Source organism: Perognathus longimembris, chromosome 11 (assembly GCF_023159225.1).
Source record: "Perognathus longimembris pacificus isolate PPM17 chromosome 11, ASM2315922v1, whole genome shotgun sequence".
Classification (NCBI taxonomy): Eukaryota; Metazoa; Chordata; class Mammalia; order Rodentia; family Heteromyidae; genus Perognathus; species Perognathus longimembris.
In genome coordinates this window covers 20,176,505-20,195,887 of record NC_063171.1, presented here as the reverse complement: position 1 = coordinate 20,195,887, position 19,383 = coordinate 20,176,505, and the positions used below count along the sequence as shown (strand labels likewise).

The following is a 19,383-nucleotide window of genomic DNA, read 5'->3' as shown; positions in this document are numbered from 1 at the left end:
CAGGATTCAAATTTCAGCATCCCCAGTACCCCTGCATTTGACCCCTGGCTGTGTGAAGTCATACTTTACATTCCTTCTCTGTAGAATGAAACCACTGAACTTGTTGACTAACATTCTTTCTGGTTGTCATTATCCGTTGAGCTAAGAGCAAACGAACTGGATAGAGGAAGGAACACAAAAAGCACTTTTCTGTATACATGTGTGTGCTGTGAGTTGATGCATTTTAAAAAAAGTTTAAATATGGTTTTACACATCTCTTATTACAACATTTGAAAGCCTGCCTAAACCATTCAGCCCTTCACCGGAGTGGCATTTTCCCCTAGTTTGTTTCTTCCCTCTCTCAATCTCAGCATTTCAAAGTTTCACTGTTGAAAGGTTGGGGTAGAAGAGGAGAGATCAGCAGCCCTGGTTATGCCAGACTATAGACAAAATCTTCCACTCCCAGCTTCTTCATTTGAGACAGGTTATTCAAGCTCTCTGACCTGAGTTCCCTCATCTTTAAGTTGGAGCTAAGAACAATTCCTTTTGTGTGTGTGTGTGTGTGTGTGTGTGTGTGTGTGTGTGTGTGTCTGTCTGTCTGTCTGTCTGTCTGTGTTGGCACTGAAGATTGAACTCAAGACTTTAAGCTCTTGGATTTTTTTCACTCAAAGTTGGCACTTGGCCACTTGAGGCAAGCACTCTTGAGGCAAGCTCTCACTCTCCCACATGAGCCACACCTCCACTTCTGGTTTTTTGCTGATTAATTGGAGTTAAGAGTTTCATGGACTTTTCTGCCTGGGCTGGCTTTAATTTCAATCCTCAGATCTCTGCCTCCCAAGGAGCTAGAATTACAGGTGTGAGATGCTGGCAGCTGGTTTAGTGGGGGTTTTAAATATGATGAATGCCAAGATACTGGTACACAGTAGTGAATGCAGTCATACCATTTACTATATCAAGCCCCTCTTTTTCTTTCCAGAAGAAAGGCTGGATAAAAATGGTCAACTTCATCAAGAGTTTCTGCAAGTACCGCAGGTGTATGGCAAACCCTCAGCAGCTCCAGGGATTTCTAGACTATCTTCACAAGGAATTGTATAATACTAAAGAAAGTAAGTTTACCCCACTTTTCTTATGGGATCTCAACCCAAGCTTAGTCCAAATAAGTTGCTGCAGTGTGCATTGCTTTGTGTCAGGTTTGTATCAACCCAGAGCAAGCAAAAACCCCAGGTCCTGGGTGCCAAGCAATGCCCAAGCCTGCTGGACACCAAGCCCTGCTCAGAGAGCCCACCAGCATGTAGACACTCAGTAATCGAAGACACCATAGGGTCTCACATTTTATTAAATCATTTCCTTAGGTTGTTTATTTGGTCTTTAAAATTCTTTAAAAAATTTTTTCTGGAGGGAAAGATGGCGCCGAGACAATAGGGAGGCACCCCGACTCGCACCAACTGAATAGCGAGCTGGGAACTCCAACACCCAACACTCCACCAAGAACCCAGCAAAACCAGCATCCAGAAGCAGTGGAGAAACGCAGGAAAACAAAAAGGAGCAAAAAAGAAGAACCGAAAACCTACACGGAGCCGGAGATTAATCGGGGCACCCTCCCCCCACCAGCCGGCCCTGGCCCAAACAGGGTCAGGCTGGGAAAGGGAAACCCGGCGATCGGCAGACAGGTTGCCAGGAGCGCAGAATCCATATAGCGGGAGACCCCACGGACACAAAGCAGGGTGCGGACCAAGACACACCCAGCAGCGACGAGAAGTTCGGGTCCACACCGGATTCGGACAAGGGAACCCAGCGCGGCAGAAAGAGGGAACGGGGGAGCCACCACGACACTTCGCCAACCCCTGAAGGGCCAACGGCGGTGCGGGACACGCACACAAAGCAGCAAAAGTGAGTCCCCCATAATCCCTTCCCCCAACGGGAGACCCAAGCCCGACAAAGACGATATATCTCCCTCCCTCCCCCTCCCCACTCCCGTGGGAACAAAGATTCCCCAAATCAGGCGGGAAGCTCCCAGCAGGCACTGGGAAGCCAGTCTAGCAGGGGAAGGGCGGAACAGCCCCAAGCCCCCAAAGGTTCCTGAACTGGCAGAACCGGCCCCGTCCCCTTCCCAACAGGGGCCAGGGACGGCCGGCAGGGCAAGCCCCACCCGAGGCGCCTAGACCTTGCGGACTCTTACAACTAAAATCACAGGCGCTGGTGGGCAATACCAGCCCAGCAGGGTCACCTGAGCCTGATCTCGTTCCCCCTCCTCGAAGCGGAGGCGAGGTCTGAGGGTGCCAAGCCACACCCGGACAGTCGATCCCACTGGGCCCCACACATACTGCTTCCCCCCCCCAACGGACTCGCGGGAGGGCGCAAGCACAACCCAACAACCCAGGGCTCGCTCTGGGAGGCAGACCCCACTTAAGTGCCTGTTGTAGGGGACTCACAGTGCACAGGAGGGCGGGGCCCCGGCGAAAGCGCCCGCTCTGATAGGCGTGCCCTGCACTGGTGGGCGGGGCCACAGCGACAGCACCTGCTGACGCAGACACGCCTACACAGAAGGGAGGGAAGAACTACACAGACTTCCAGATGCGCAAATCACAAAGAAACATAACTCAGTTCATCAAAGGACAAGCCAACTCGCCAGCTCCAAAAAGCAGCACGACTGGAGAGGAGATGGAGAATAAAAAAGCAAATGAGGACATGTTAACAGGAATGATCGAAACCGTCAGAAATGAAATCAGAAAACAATTCCAGGAGTTTAGAGCGGAAATCTGGAAGGACACCCAGGAAGCCAAGAAAGAAATGGAAGCAAAACTGGATACAATGCAAGCCTCGTTTAAAGAAATGGAAGCAAAAATGGATACAATGCAAGCCGCCTTTAAAGAAAATCTCCACACCCTGAGAATTGAAATGCATGAAAAAATAGATTTAAAATACAACTCTTTAAAGGAAGAAATTTCCACGATCAGAGCTGATATGACAACCATGAATAGCTCTCTGACATCCATAAACTCCGCAATTGAAACCATAACACAAAGAGTGGACCATATGGAATCCAGAATCTCTCGCCTGGACGATGAAGCAGCTGACAACAACCAGAAAATGACCACACTCCAAGAAAAGGTGAAGCTTCAGGGAAGATTACTCCAGGAACTAATGGACAAAGACAAGAGATATAATCTGCGTATAATTGGAATAGAAGAAGGAGCCGAATATCAGAGCAGAGGGCTTAATCATGTTCTCAATAAAGTTATTGCAGAAAACTTCCCCAATCTCACAGGGGACCCCATCCAGGTAACCGAAGCCTATAGGACACCTGGCAGGCCAGACCCCAGGAAAACCACCCCAAGGCACATAATATTCAAGACTACAGACCTCAAGATTAAAGAGCAAATTCTGAATTCAGCCAAAGCGAAGAAGGAAACTTTTTTCAATGGGAAGAGGATTCGAATAACATCCGACTTATCCACACAAACTTACCAAGCTCGAAGTGAGTGGAAGAACACCATCCAAGTACTTCAGAATAACAATTTACAACCTCGGATCAAATATCCAGCGAAACTGGAGTTCACATTCGAAGGGAGAACCAGATCTTTCCACACCAAAGAGGAGCTAAAGGAGTATGTGAATAAAAAACCAGCCCTACAGCGAATATTAAGAGGGGAAGCCCACCCAACAGAGATCGTAAAAGACACACAGACAGATTCAGAAAGAAACTTCAATAGCCAAAGTCCAGCAGAAACACAAGCTCACTAAAGACAAGAAGAAAAAAAAAAAACAACAGGAAAAAACAGCCCAACAAGAAAATGGAAGGAGAAAAAACACCCTTATCCTTGATCTCTTTAAATATAAATGGCTTAAACTCCCCGATCAAGAGGAGCAGACTGGCAGAATGGATCCGCAAGCAAAAAGTTGACATCTGTTGTCTACAAGAGACCCACCTTACAGCAAGGGACAAAAACAGGCTTCGAATGAAAGGATGGAGCAAGATCTACCAAGCAAATGCACCCACCAAAACGGCAGGTGTAGCCATCCTGATCTCAGACAAGCTGGATTTCTCTTTAAAGTCCACTCAAAAAGACAAAGAAGGACACTACATATTGATACAAGGAAAAATCCAGAATCAAGACATCACGGTGATAAATGTATACTCACCGAACAAAAGAGGCCCGACATATGTCAAGCAAATTCTCACAGAATTACAGAGCAAGATAGATGCAAACACAATCATAGTGGGTGACTTTAATACTCCTCTCTCTCCAAGAGACAGATCCAACACCCAGAGGATTAGTAAGGGAGCTGAGGACCTAAATAACACCATTGCCCAAATGGATCTAACAGACCTATATAGAACCTTCCACCCTACAGAGACCCAATACACCTTCTTTTCAGCAGCCCATGGATCATATTCCAAAATAGACCACGTCATAGCCCACACAAAGAACCTCAGCAAATACAAAAGAATTGACATCATCCCATGTATTATATCTGATCACAGTGGATTAAAGGTAACCCTCAACAACAAAGGATACCACAGAGCCTATACACACTCTTGGAGGCTAAACCCCACGCTGCTATCCAACACTTGGGCCACAGATCAAATTAAAGATGAAATCAACGAATTCATAAGCCACAATGACAAAGAAAACACATCACAAAGAAACCTATGGGACACAGCTAAGGCAGTACTGAGGGGCAAGATCATTGCACTCAGTACCCACATTAAAAGAATGGAAGCAGAGCAGGTGAATACCCTCACGATGAAACTAAAACAACTGGAGAAACAAGAAATGACAGAATCTAAAACGACTAGGAGGGGAGAGATTACAAAGATTAAAGAAGAGATAAATCTGATTGAAAATAGAAAGACCATTCAACAAATAAATAAGACTAAAAGCTGGTTCTTTGAGAAAATAAACAAAATTGACAGACCCCTTGCAAGACTCACAAAAAAAAGAAGAGAAGAGACTCATATACGTAAAATCAGGGACTCCACAGGAAAAATTACAACAAATACACACGATATTCAAACAATCATAAGGAGCTATTTCCAAAACCTCTACTCAACAAAAAACAATAATTTTACAGAAATGGATCAATTCTTAGAGAAGTACAAACTGCCCAAACTGAACCAAGAAGAAATAAATCAACTAAATAAACCAATAACTTACGGTGAGATACAGGAGGTAATCAAGAACCTCCCTACTAAGAAAAGCCCAGGCCCAGATGGATTCACCAATGAATTCTACAAAACCTTTAGTGAGGAGCTAATTCCAATACTCCTCAAACTCTTCCGCGAAATAGAAACGGAGGGAGAAATCCCGAACTCATTCTACGAAGCTAATATCATACTCATCCCTAAACCAGGCAAAGATCCAACAAAAAAAGAGAACTACAGACCAATATCACTAATGAACACAGATGCAAAGCTCCTCAATAAAATATTAGCTAACAGGATCCAGAAAGTGATCAAGAATATCATACATCATGACCAAGTAGGCTTCATCCCTCAGTCACAAGGATGGTTCAACATCCGTAAATCAATCAATGTAATTCACCACATAAACAGAACTAAAATCAAGAATCACATTGTTATCTCAGTCGATGCCCAAAAAGCCTTTGACAAAATACAACATCCATACCTATTAAAAGCTTTGGAGAGAACAGGAATAGATGGAACATTCCTCAAAACAATAAAAGCCATATACAACAGACCAACTGCTAATATCATATTAAATGGAGAGAAACTTAAATCATTCCCCCTAAACACAGGAACAAGACAAGGATGCCCACTCTCCCCACTTCTGTTCAACATAGTACTGGAATCCCTAGCCATAGCAATAAGGCAAGAGGAGGACATCAAAGGGATCCACATCGGCAAGGAAGAAATCAAGTTATCCCTATTCGCAGACGACATGATCTTATATCTCAAGGACCCAAAAAACTCAGTACCCAAACTCCTACATCTAATAAACCAATTTGGCAAAGTAGCAGGATACAAAATCAATCCACAAAAGTCAGCAGCTTTTCTGTACACCAGCAATAGACAAACAGAAAAGGAAATTATGGAAACGATTCCATTTACAGTAGCCAAAAAAAGAATAAAGTACCTAGGGATCAACTTAACCAAGGACGTGACGGACCTATTCAATGAAAACTACAAAAATCTAATAAGGGAAATCAAAGAAGACACAAGGAGATGGAAAGACCTCCCATGCTCATGGGTAGGCAGAATCAATATAGTGAAAATGGCCATACTGCCCAAATTGTTATACAAATTCAATGCAATACCTATCAAAATCCCAGCCACATTCTTCACTGAAATAGAGAAACCAATCCATAAGTTCATATGGAACAGCAAAAAACCTAGAATAGCCAAAGCAATTCTAGGCAAAAAACATAGTGCAGGAGGTATCACCATACCAGACTTCAAGCTCTACTACAAGGCCATCATAACAAAAACAGCATGGTATTGGTATAAAAACAGATCGGAAGACCAGTGGATTAGAATTGAAGACCCAGAAATAAAACCGCACTCTTACAGCCAACTGATATTCGACAAAGGAGCTAAAGACATACAATGGAATAAACATAGCCTCTTCAACTACTGGTGCTGGGAGAACTGGGCAGCCATATGCAGAAAACTCAAAGTAGACCCAAGCCTATCACCATGCACCAAGATCAACTCAAAATGGATCAAGGACCTCAACATCAGACCTGAATCCTTGAAACTACTGAAGGACAGAGTAGGAAAGACACTAGAACTTATAGGCACAGGAAGGAACTTCCTGAATAGAGTCCCAGGCGCACAACAAATAGGGGAAAGACTCAACAAATGGGACTACTACAAATTAAAAAGTTTCTGCACAGCTAAGGTCATAGCCACCAAAATAGAAAGACAGCCAACGATATGGGAAAGGATATTTACCAGCACAGCAACAGACAAAGGCCTGATATCTGTCATCTACAGAGAACTCAAAAAACTAAGCCCCTCCAAGCCCAATAAACCTATTAGGAAATGGGCAAAAGAGCTAAAGAGAGACTTCACAAGAGAAGATATAAAAATGGCAAAGAAACACATGAGGAAATGCTCAACATCCCTGCTAGTAAAGGAAATGCAAATAAAAACAACCCTGAGATACCACCTCACCCCAGTTAGAATGGCCTATACTCTGAACTCAGGAAACAACAAATGCTGGAGGGGCTGTGGGGAAAGAGGAACCCTTCTCCATTGTTGGTGGGAGTGCAAATTAGTACAGCCACTTTGGAGAACAGTATGGAGGTTTCTCAAAAAGCTCAATATAGACCTACCCTATGACCCAGCCATACCACTCCTAGGCATCTATCCTAAACAGCAAAACCCAAGATATCAAAAGGACATTTGTACTTCCATGTTTATCGCAGCACAATTCACAATAGCCAAAATTTGGAAACAACCCAGATGCCCCTCCACAGATGAATGGATCCAAAAAATATGGTACTTATACACAATGGAATACTACATAGCGATTAGGAATGGTGAAATATTGTTATTTGCAGGGAAATGGTCAGAACTCGAACAAATAATGTTGAGTGAGACAAGCCTAGAACACAGAAAACAAAGGGGCATGATCTCCCTGATATATGACTGTTAACAAAGGGAGATGGAGAGACAGTAGAGACCAAGTCTGTGAACACTGTATATGTGCTTGATACATTGTATACTGCATATGGGTCTACCTGACCTAGACAAGGGATGGGAAAACAGGTTGTAAGATATCACAAGAAATGTACACAATGCCCTACTATGTAACTGCACCCTCTTTGCACAGCACCTTGTAAAAAAAAAAAAATTTATGTTCAATTGATAATAAAAAAAAATAAAAAAAAATAAAAAAAAAAATAAAAAATAAAAAGCTAAAAAAAAAAAAAAAAAAAATTTTTTCTGCCTGTGAAATGCTACTAAAATAGGCAATAAAATGAACATATATGTCAGAGAATCGTTGTTCAAAGTCAGTCTGGATAGAAAAGTCCATCAGACTTTGCCTCCAAAATAACTGGCAGAGGCTGGACTGGAAGTGTGTTTCAAATAGTAGAGTATCAGCCAAGTAAGCTGAGTTATCAAGAGAACCAAAGTTTAAATCCCAGTACTACTGAGAGAGTTGGGGAGGGAGGGAGAGAAAGACCGTTGTTAATGCATTATAAACCTACCTCCCAATTATTTTCCCCCTCACAAAATGCTATAACTTCTATTTGTGACTTGGCTTTCACTTAATGTTCTATCTTGGACATTTCTTTAATGTCAGTACACATCTGTGTACTTGTTTTTTACTTCTCTAAAGGGTCCATTGTACAGATATAGTCAGCTACTTCATTCACAAATTCCTTCACTCACCATGCTTTTGGGTGATCCTCTATGTGACACCCTGCTAGGTGCTGGGGATATAGCACACAGCATAGGCTCTACCTACAGTTTTTGAAAGGAATTAGAAGCCATGGTTGTTGGAACTGTCAGAGGTGGGAAACCTTCTTTCTGCCAAGTGCCAATTGGGAGGCAATGTGAATTATCAATACAGGTAGACAGCCAAGGGCAGATGATGAGAAGCAAAAAGAAGCACCAGTGCCTATCCCCATCATGTATCAAATGACTTTGTGGATCTTATGCGGCCCCCACGCTGGACATGCCACCCCTGACTGCTTTCTTGTTGAAGCACCTGAAAACTTGACCTTGAGCTTCCGTTTCCCCATCTGTAGAATGCGTATATATTGAATTTGTGTGTTTCTACAAAGGGAATTCCTAAAAATGGAAGCAATGGGTAAACAAGTAAAAATAAATGTTGGCCCTCTCAAAGCATAGCAATAATTTATACTCTTGCAAAGAGCACAAATATTGAGTCTATATGATTTTATGTAATATATATAGTGTCCAGTTCCTCAGATTGTCACCAATACGTGGAGTACAATATGTTTAAAAAAAACCAGCTCTCAGCTTGGTAAGTGAAAAGTAGTGTACCATTTCTTTAGTAGTTGATCATTTTTATTTATTGGCCATTTGTATACTTTTGGGTTGAATTGTTTCTATCGTTTGTCTATCTGTTGAATTTTAACTCTGGTCTTAAATTCAGCACATTTTGTGTCTTTTATGAATGGTTTTACAACCACTCAAGGATAATTCTGGCTCATTGGTTTCTTCATTTAAATGAAATCAGCTCAAATTCTCCTGCCCCAAAATAATACAAATTCCAACTTCCCTCCCCATTGAAGGCCTGCCACCTGCATCATTGTCTAAGAGACTAAGAACAGAGGGTTTATTCCACTCACGGGGTTTCCTCTTCCCTTTAGATGCTGGCAGGAGCCAGGTAACACTCAGGACACAGCCAGTCCATATTTTTTTATTCTGAAGTATAGTAAGCCTTCTTTATTAGCAGTTTAATTACATATAGTTTTGATAAAGTGCAATCATAAAAGAAAAACAACCTTCCTACATGTGTTACAGATTTCAATGAACACAGCTCTCAGTCTATCCAATGTTGTGATCAATTATGTGTTTTTGTGGGGGTCCTAGGGCTTGAACTCAGGTCACTGTCCCTGAGCTTTAATGCTCAAGGCTAGGACTCTACCACTTGCTCTACAGCCTCCCGAGTAGCTAGGATTACAGGCATGAGCCACTGACACCCGGCACAAATGTTTGTTTTATTGTTATCTTTTAAAATACGTGTGTGGCCAGGCACTGGTGGCTCATGCCTGTAATCCTAGCTACTCACAAGGCAAAGTTCTGAGGACTGTGGTTCAAAGCCAGCCCAGGCAAGAAAGCCCAGGAGACTCTTACCTCTAACCACTATAAAACTAGAAGTGAAGCTATGACTCCAAGTGGTAGAGCACTAACTAGCCTTGAGCAAAAGACCTCACAGTCAGTGCCTAGGCTCTCACTTCAAGCTTCATGACAGACAAAAATATAAAAATAAAATGCACATGTGTGTCTACATGCTTCCTATATTAGACACATGTACATTGTCTCTATACGAAACTGCCAGGCTGATTTCTGATTTGATTAGAAGTCTCTTGACACTAATGTAAGGAATGTGCTACAAGGAAACAAAGTCAAAAGTGGTCAGAGGAGAGACTAAGGTGAGGTCGGAGAGATGCATAGGCACAAGAGTGAAAAGGCACTGGTTCATGGGGTCATGCATGGGCCAGCTCTACCAGGTGCCACTTCCAGAGCATGTACATACTTCCAGTTTCTGTTGTTGTTGTTGCTTGTTTTGTCCATTGTAGGGCTTTCATTCAGGGTGTGGGCGCTGTCCCTGAGCTTTTTTTTGCCCAAGACTAGCACTCTAGCCCCACTTCTGGCTTTTTGGTGTTTAATTGGAGATAAGTCTTATGGAGTTTCCTGCACAGACTGCCTTCAAACCGTGATCCTTAGATCTCAGCTTCCTAGTAGCTAAGATTACAGGAATGAGCCACCAGTGCCCAGCTTATACTTCTGCTTTTTTACCTCCTGAGGATATCAGTCTCCACACACAGTTCAAAACTTAAGAACAGTTATGTGGTTTTCACAGGCATGGAAAGGTGACGAAGCTTTGGGAAAAGGTTGTTGCAAAAAAGGCAAATTGTGGGCACATTTGAAATACATTTTGAAAGTAGAATCAGCAGGATTTCTATTAACATGATTGTATAATTCCATTAACATGATTGTATTATAGACAAGGTTCTATAATTGTGTGTGTGTGTGTGTGTGTGTGTGTGTGTGTGTGTGTGTGTGTGTAGTACTGAGGGTTAAATCAGGACCTCAAGCTTACTAGGCAAACACTATTCCACCTGGACTTTGCCCTAAGTCCCACTCTCTCCATTTAGAAGCTGGTCATATCTCTTTGCTCAGCTCTCCAAGTCTTTGCAGGGACACCCAATGATAAGGAGTGTCTCTTCCAATAGACCCATAGGGTTCAGCCAGTCTTCTTTGTCCACAATAGTTAGCCCAAGTTGAAGGCTAACAGGTTTGCAAGGGTCTTGATCAAATCAGATTGGAATTCTTCCTCTTTCTTTCCTAGACTTTACCACATCACCTACTGCATCAGGACGACCAACCCCCATGTCCCCAAGTTCTGAGAATGGAGAGGGAACCTTTGTGAAGCGCCGGATATATGGACACAGGATTATCATCGTCAACTTTGCAACTAATGATTTATATTTTTTTAGTGAAATGGAAAGGTAAGTTCCTTCTTTCTTCTTCCTCTCTTGGCTTTCTATCTGTGATATTCACTTTTCATCACCCTGACAAAATACCCCAGGTATGCAATTTAAATGGGTTTAAGATTAATTTGGGTTCATGGTTTCAGAGTTTCAGCCTGAGGTCAGGTAGGTCCTTATCTTTAAGTCTATGTCAAGGCAGAAACATTACAGGGGAAAAGCAAAGTAGAAAAAGGCTACCCACTTCATGGTGGCTAGGAAGCAGAGAGAGCAAGAGAAGAAGGGACTGGGGACAAAAATATATGCTTTACAGGCATACCTCCAGTGATCTACTTCCTCCAATGGGGCTCCATCCCCTAGATCCTACCCCCTCTCAATAATGCCATCCAATTCTTTTTTTTTTTTTTTTTTTTTGCCAGTCTGGGACTTGGACTCAGGGCCTGAGCACTGTCCCTGGTTTCTCTTTGCTCAAGGCTAGCACTCTGCCGCTTGAGCCATAGCACCACTTCTGGGCGTTTTCAATATATGTGGTGCTGAGGAATTGAACCCAGGGCTTCATGTATATGCGGCAAGCACTCTTGCCACTAGGCCATATTCTCAGCCCCCATCCAATTCATTAATGGATGAATACACTGATTGGGTGAAAGTCCTATGAGCTAACGATATCCCCAAAGTCCCACCTCTGAACACTACATTAGGGACCAGCCTTCAATGCATGGGTCTTTGGTGGTCATTTTATATCTCAACCACAACATCATCCTTAAAACCTTACAGTAGGCAAGTATAGTGGCATATACCTGGAATCCTATCACTCAGAAGGTAGAACAGCAGGATTACAGTTCTGAGGACTTCCCAGATTGTATAGTAAGGTCCTGTCTCAAAATAAAAAATAAATACATAAAAATGAATTACCTTTCCAGAAAATGCTGGTTTGATTTGTGTGAGGCTCAATGATTTCAGCTCTGCCACATAGGAATCTGATCTCCTAAAAATCCCACTGTCTGCTGTCAGTCCATCAAGTTCCACCATTCTTTATGCGGAGTTGTCAGGTTCTTCAGTATTCTCAGACACCTAGTGTTGACATTTCCATATCCTTAGAAAGTAGAGCACCTTTCCCTCCATGATTTATAAATATGGAAGTCTTCTTATGTAACACAACAGGCCACTAATTCTTCCATCAAAGGCAGGAATTGTCATAATATCAGTTATGTGTATGTGTGACATGTAACTGATTTTTTTTTTTTTTTTTTTTTGGCCAGTCCTGGGCCTTGGACTCAGGGCCTGAGCACTGTCCCTGGCTTCTTCCCGCTCAAGGCTAGCACTCTGCCACTTGAGCCACAGCGCCGCTTCTGGCCGTTTTCTGTATATGTGGTGCTGGGGAATCGAACCTAGGGCCTCGTGTATCCGAGGCAGGCACTCTTGCCACTAGGCTATATCCCCAGCCCGTAACTGATATTTTTAAATTGAAACATCCTTATTCACTTGCCAATTCCTTTTTTCTTTGTCAGTCATGGAGCTTGAACTCTGAGCCTGGGAGCTGTCCCTGAGCTCTTCAGCTCAAAGGTAGCACTCTATCACTTGAGCCACAGCACCACTTCTTGTTTTCTGGTAGTTAATTAGAAATAAGGGTCTCACAGACTTTGTTGCTCCAGCTGGCTTTGAGTCATGATCCTCAGACCTCAGCCTCCTGAGTAGCTAGGATTACAGGTGTGAGCCACCAGTGCCTGGCTTGCCAAGTTATTTTATGTAATGCCAAAGCCAATCCACTGTAGAGTGACATATATTTTTCTTCTGTAAATTCTAAATTGTACCCCAAATGCTGTCAACAAGCTTGAAGTCTGAATTTTTTAAGTAGAACAAAAGTGTTTTTTTGAAACCTGACCATTAAATAACAATGTTGTTATTCACCCACAAGTCATGGTTCTAGTTGGGATTTATTGTGTATTCAGATTTATGACATAAAAAAAAAATGCCAGTCAGAAATTGTCATGAGTATGTCCCAATAAAGAACTATTAAGCCATTTCTTTAAAGATTCATTTACCACATACTCCAATTGTTGTATAATTCATGTTTTACTTGATTTTTCAATACAAAAATAATGACATCAGCTTCTTCATAATTGGAGCACATTGCCAATGAGTATTTTAAAGTGGATAATTAGTAAATCTACTCGTTTATGAAGTAGCCATCGCTACTCAACTTAAATTCAGAATATAGTGTCTCAGACTCAAAAACTGCCCTATCCTGTATGCATTTATAACGTGGCCACTGTGTTCAGTATGTGGTCCTTCCTTTTCTTACTTATAGCAAGATGGCTTCTAGTAGAACTTCAGTGAATAGAGGTGGCAACGAGCCAGTCAGAATTTAGGATGAAAAATGTTTTGGTAAACCATTTCCTTCTCCCTAAGGTACAGTGGTTTTTCCAGACACAGTCTGAGGAAGCTTCATAAAGACCACAGACTGTTCTATTTCCTTACTGGAAGGACCAGTCATTATACAACCTCACCTCTGATGACTCACACTTGTCTGCTTGTAAATTCTCCGCCTGTCACACTGCAACTTCTTGTTACATCTGTTCATGGAATTTGGGGGAAGGACAGGGGGATTAATGCTGAGGATTAAACCCAGAGATTTTGCATGCTAAGCACATGCTTAGCTATAACCACAGCAACACCCCCCCCCATAGACGTACACACATACTTTTATTGATACTAAATTTCCATGGAAATAAATTAACCATTTACAGTGAGTACTTATTAGATTATCTGGCTTTATTCTGTGTATATTAAGTCTTTCTCCACAGTGTATGTATATATATATATATATATATATATATATATATATATGCGCCTATCTGCAAAGAAAGCCAACTTAACATTAAGTATGTACAACATATTGCTTCTGAAGACAGTGTATTGGTTAGCCATAACCATCTCTCCTTGACAACTCATAGTCCTTTCTCAGCCATTTTATCTACCCTACTCATGAGACCTATGTCTTCTGAGGCCCACATTCCACACTTGATGGAACAATGTCAAGTGTCAGAGGATACAAATGCTCTTGCTAACCAGCACTGTACCAGCCTTTAAATCAGTGACTTTATACAAGCATGTATGTCAGATTCAGTAAACTTTTGCTTTCATATTCATAATTTTGGGGAAAATGAGCTCAAAGATTACTACTATTGGGCCTGGGAATGTGGCTTAGTGGTAGAGTGCTTGCCTGGGACGCATGAAGCCCTGGGTTTGATTCCTCAACACCACATACACAGAAAAAGCCAAAAATGGCACTGTGGCTCAAGTGATAGAGCTCTAGCCTTGAGCAAAAGACTCAGGGACAGTGTCCAGGCTCTGAGTTCAAGCACCAAGACTGGCAAAAAAATAATTACTCCTATTTATTTCTTCTGCATTTATTTATTTATTTATTTAAAAATTATTTTAATTTCTCTGTGTTTGTGTGTATGCACACATGCACACTGGTACTAGGGCTTGAACTCAAAGCCTCAGGCTCTCACTTTGCTTTTTTTCTCAAGGATGGTGCTCTACCTCTACTTCTGGCTTTTTGCTGGTTAATTGGAGATGAGTCTCATGGATTTTTTTTTACCTGGGCTCTCTTCAAATCTTAGTCCTCAGATCTTAGCCTTCTGAGTAGCTAGAATTACAAGAACAAGCCACTAGCATTTGGCGTGCGCACGCACATGCAAGTGTGTGTATGTGTGTGTGTGTGCATCTGTGTGTACAATGATTTTCTACATCAAAGTCAACTTTTTGAAATCTATTTGCATTTATTGAAACATTTCAAACTATTCAAATGTTTGTTAGGTTTGGTTTTGTTTGTTGAGTTTTATGTTTTGTGTTTGGTTTTGAAACAGGGCCTCACTAGGTAGCCCAGCCTAGCCTTGAATTTTTTTTTCTTATTTATTGTCAAAGTGATGTACAGAGAGGTTACAGTTTCATATGTTAGACATTGGGTACATTTCTTGTACTGTTTGTCACCTCCTCCCTCATTTCCCTCTACCCCTTCCCCCTTTCCCTCTCCCCCCATGAGTTGTTCAGTTGGTTCACACCAAATGGTTTTGCAAGTATTGCTTTTGGAGTCATTTGTCTTTTTATCCTTTGTCTCTAGCCTTGAATTCTTTTTTTTTTCTCAAATTTTTATTATCAAACTGACGTACAGAGAGGTTACAGTATCATACGTTGGGCATTGGATACATTTCTTGTACTGTTTGTTGCCTTGTCCCTCATGCCCCCCTCCCTCCCCCCCTTTCCCTCCCCCCCCAGGTGTTCAGTTCACTTACACCAAACAGTTTTGCAAGTATTGCTTTTGTAGTTATTTCTCTTTTTTTACCCTGTGTCTCTCGAATTTGGTATTCCCTTTGAATTTCCTACTTCCAATACCAGTAAACACGGTTTCCAATATACTCAGATAAGATTACAGAGATAGTGTAGGTACAAACATAGGAAGGTGATACAAAACATCATCAATAATAGAAACTACACATACACATAGGACGTTGAAAGTAGTTACAACTGTGATATATCACTTGTTTCCATAACATGGAGTTCATTCCACTTAGCATCATCTTATGTGTTTCTAAGGGTATAGCTATTGGGCCTTGTGATGCTCTGCTATGGCTTGCCTAAACCTGTACTAATTATTCCCAATAAGGGAGGCCATAGAGTCCATGTTTCTTTGGGTCTGGCTCACTTCACTTAGTATAACTTTTTCCAAGTCCTTCCATTTCCTTACAAATGGAACAATGTCATTCTTTCTGATAGAGGCATAAAATTCCATTGTGTAAATGTACCACATTTTCCTGATCCATTCATCTATGGAGGGGCATCTGGGTTGGTTCCAGCTTCTCGCTATGACAAATTGTGCTGCGATGAACATTGTTGTGCTGGTTAGCCTTGAATTCTTGATCCTCCTACCTTAGCCTTCCAACTACTGGTATGACTTGCACAGATTACCAATATCTGCTCACATTTATTTTCATAGTAACAATGAATACATTCCTTATTATGCTCATATTTATTATTGTCAAATTATAATTGCAAATTAGTAATTCCTTTCAAAGTAAAGTGTCAAATAAAGTGACAGGCAAAATTATCCAGGAAAAAGCCAGGTGCCTCGGGCACATGCTTGTCATCCTAGCTACTCAGCAGGTTGAAATCTGGAAGATTGTGGCCTAAAGCCAGCCTGGGAGGAAAAACTGAAGGAATCCAGGACTGGAAATATGGCCTAGTGGTAGAGTGCTTGCCTTGTATACATGAAGCCCTGGGTTCAATCCCTCAGCACCATGAATATAGAAAAAGCCAGAAGTGGCACTGTGGCTCAGGTGGTAGAGTGCTAGCCTTGAGCAAAAAGAAGCCAGGGGCAGTGCTCAGGCCCTGAGTTCAAGCCCCAGGACTGGCAAAACAAAACAAAGCAGAAAAACTGAAGGAATCCATCTCCAAAAATAACTAAATGTCAGGCTAAAAGCATGGCTCAAGTGATATAGCACCAGTCAAGCAAATAAGCTGAGCAAATGAGAGCACATGAGTTCAAATCCTTATACCAGCTCCCCTCAAAAAGTTTGGAAGCATCTAGAATGAACCAGTTGGAAGAGTGTGAGGATGAAGTGAAGGCAGCCAGCCAATCTATGCTCAGTGTGCCAAGGGCACCAGTTAGTAGAATTTATAGAAATATAGAATGCTGGTAATTCACCCATCAGTGAGGGGAGTCTGGTTATAAGACACCCCAAAGAAGGAGTTAGCTCAGTTCAAAAACTGATTATCATTTCCAATTCTTTGTTGAACCCAGAATTGGGCATTGTATTAGTGCTGTGGATAGAAAAAAAAATTAAGACCAACTCTTAACTCTTAAGATCCTACAAATGCATAGGAACAGCCAACACAGTTCAAATTTATGCAGGTGTCTTACTGGCATGTATTAGGTAGAATCAGGTTCAGAAAGTACACTCAAACCATGGTGAATCCTCAGGCATGATATCTTGGAGACAGGTTAACTGGGATGATTTGGGGTTTGTTTTTCTTCTTTATTGTCAATGTGAAGTACAGAAGGGTTACAGTTTCATGTGTTAAGGCAAGTACATTTCTTATCCAACTTGTTACTTCCTCCATCATTTGCCCCCATTTCCCCCTTCCCCTCTTCCCCCTCCCATGAGTTGTACAGTTGGTTTATACTAATTGGCTTTGTAAGTATTGCTATCGCAATGGTTTGTCTTTTTATCCTTTGTCTGTAGATTTTGGTATTCCTTTTCCCTTCCTTAGTTCCAATACCCGTATATACTGTTTCGGGGGTACTAAGATCAGTTACAGTAATAGCAGGGGTAAAACCACAGGAAGGGAATATGAGAGAAAAAAATGGTACAGTTTCACATGGCATGTTGAAAATAACAACAACAATGATATAACACTTATTTCTATAACTTGGAGTTCATTTCGCTTAGCATCATCTTATGTGATCATATGTACATAGCTGTTGAGCTATTGTGATCTTCCGCTATGACTATCCTAGTTGTATACTAATTATTCCCTATGAGGGAAACCATAACATCCATGTTTCTTTAGTTCTGGCTCACTTCACTTAGTATGATTTTTTCCAAGTCCTTCCATTTCTTTATGAATGGGGCAGTATCATTCTTTCTGATAGAGGCATAGAATTATATTGTGTATATGTACCACATTTTCTTGATCCACTCATCTACTGAGGGGCACCTGGGTTGGTTCCATATTTTATCAATGACAAATTGTGCTGCTGCGATGAACATAGTTGTGCTGGTGTCTTTGGGTTTGACAATACTAGGGTTTTGAACTCAGGGCCTCAAACTTTCTATCACTTGAGCCACACCTCTAACCCTTTCTGCCTTAGTTTATTTCTCAGACAGGGTCTCATGTTTTTGCCTGTGGCTGGCCCTCCAATAGAAAAATAGCTGGAGTTACAAGTGTAGGCTACCATACCCAAACTCATCTTTGGCTGAGCTTCATAAGACAAGTAGGGGTTAGTCAGATGACAAACTGTGGGGAACATAGAAATATCCATCAGAATAGACAGCCTCTTCTGCTGCCTTTACCTTCTGCTGCTTGCTCACCCTCTACAAACTCTGCTTTGTGAAGCATTGAGTAACCTGTTAAAAGCACAAAAACAGGTCATGTTACCCTTCTGCTGAAAATGACTCAGAAGCTTCCCGTTACTGTGTGAATGAAACCCAGATCTTCCATTTCTCAGAGTGTCTAAATGAGCAGGACCTACTGGCCTCCCAGGGTGAGCTTCACACCAGCTCAGAAGAGGAAAGAGCAGCACAATCCCCAGCCATTCAGGTTCTCAGAAGGAAAAGCTGATGTGGTTTACCTAGATAGGTAAATAAGAACACAGGATGAAGAAGGGAGTTTGTGGTACAGAAAAGCACTGGAAGGAGTATTAGCATATTATCAGATATGTTGGTTTTACTCAATATTTGCCAATGGTTGAAATATAATTGAATGTTTGACATCACAGTCTGGCTCAGAATTGACCCAATTTTTTAGTTTCATGGTGATCCTGGGGCTTCAACTCAGGGCCTGGGTACTCTCCTTAAACTTTTGTGCTCAAGGCTAGCACTCTACCACTTGAGCCACAACTCCTGACTGCTTAGGCTGGCTTTGAATGATGATCCTCAGAGCTCCTCCTTGTAGATATAAGCCACCAGTGCCTGGCTCTGTTTTTGTCTTTTTTTTTTTTAATATATTGGCCTTGGGCTGGGGATATGGCCTAGTGGCAAGAGTGCTTTTCTCTTATACATGAAGCCCTGGGTTCGATTCCCCAACACCACATATACAGAAAGCGGCCAGAAGTGGCGCTGTGGCCCAAGTGGCAGAGTACTAGCCTTGAGCAAAAAGAAGCCAGGGACAGTGCTCAGGCCCTGAGTCCAAGGCCCAGGACTGGCAAAAATAAATAAATAGATAGATAGATAGATAGATAGATAGATAGATAGATAGATAGATAGATAGATAAATATATTGGCCAAAAATAGGTCTGAGCCAGGTGCTCTATCCAACCACAGCAGTTATCTTCTCCCTGCTGATTTCAAATTTAACTCATCTTTTGTTTTAGATTCAATGAATTGGTGAGTTCAGCTCACATGTTGCTGATCAACAAAGCATATAACGAGAATGACCTGATCCTGATGCGGTCCAAACTTAACATTATCCTAAAGCTCTTCCTGAATTCTGACATCCCTCCAAAGCTCAGGGTAAGGGGGATTCCCC

General features: G+C 41.9%; 1 protein-coding gene across 1 annotated transcript in view; it reads left to right on the top strand.

Moving 5' to 3' along the window:
- The window catches only part of Rgsl1 (regulator of G protein signaling like 1), a 110,975-nt gene that overhangs the window by 83,942 nt on the left and 7,650 nt on the right, over window positions 1-19,383 (top strand). The window contains exons 15-17 of the mRNA XM_048358176.1: window positions 956-1,085; window positions 10,995-11,154; window positions 19,229-19,367. Coding sequence (XP_048214133.1) covers window positions 956-1,085; window positions 10,995-11,154; window positions 19,229-19,367 — 429 coding nt within the window. The remainder of the gene's footprint in view (window positions 1-955; window positions 1,086-10,994; window positions 11,155-19,228; window positions 19,368-19,383) is intronic.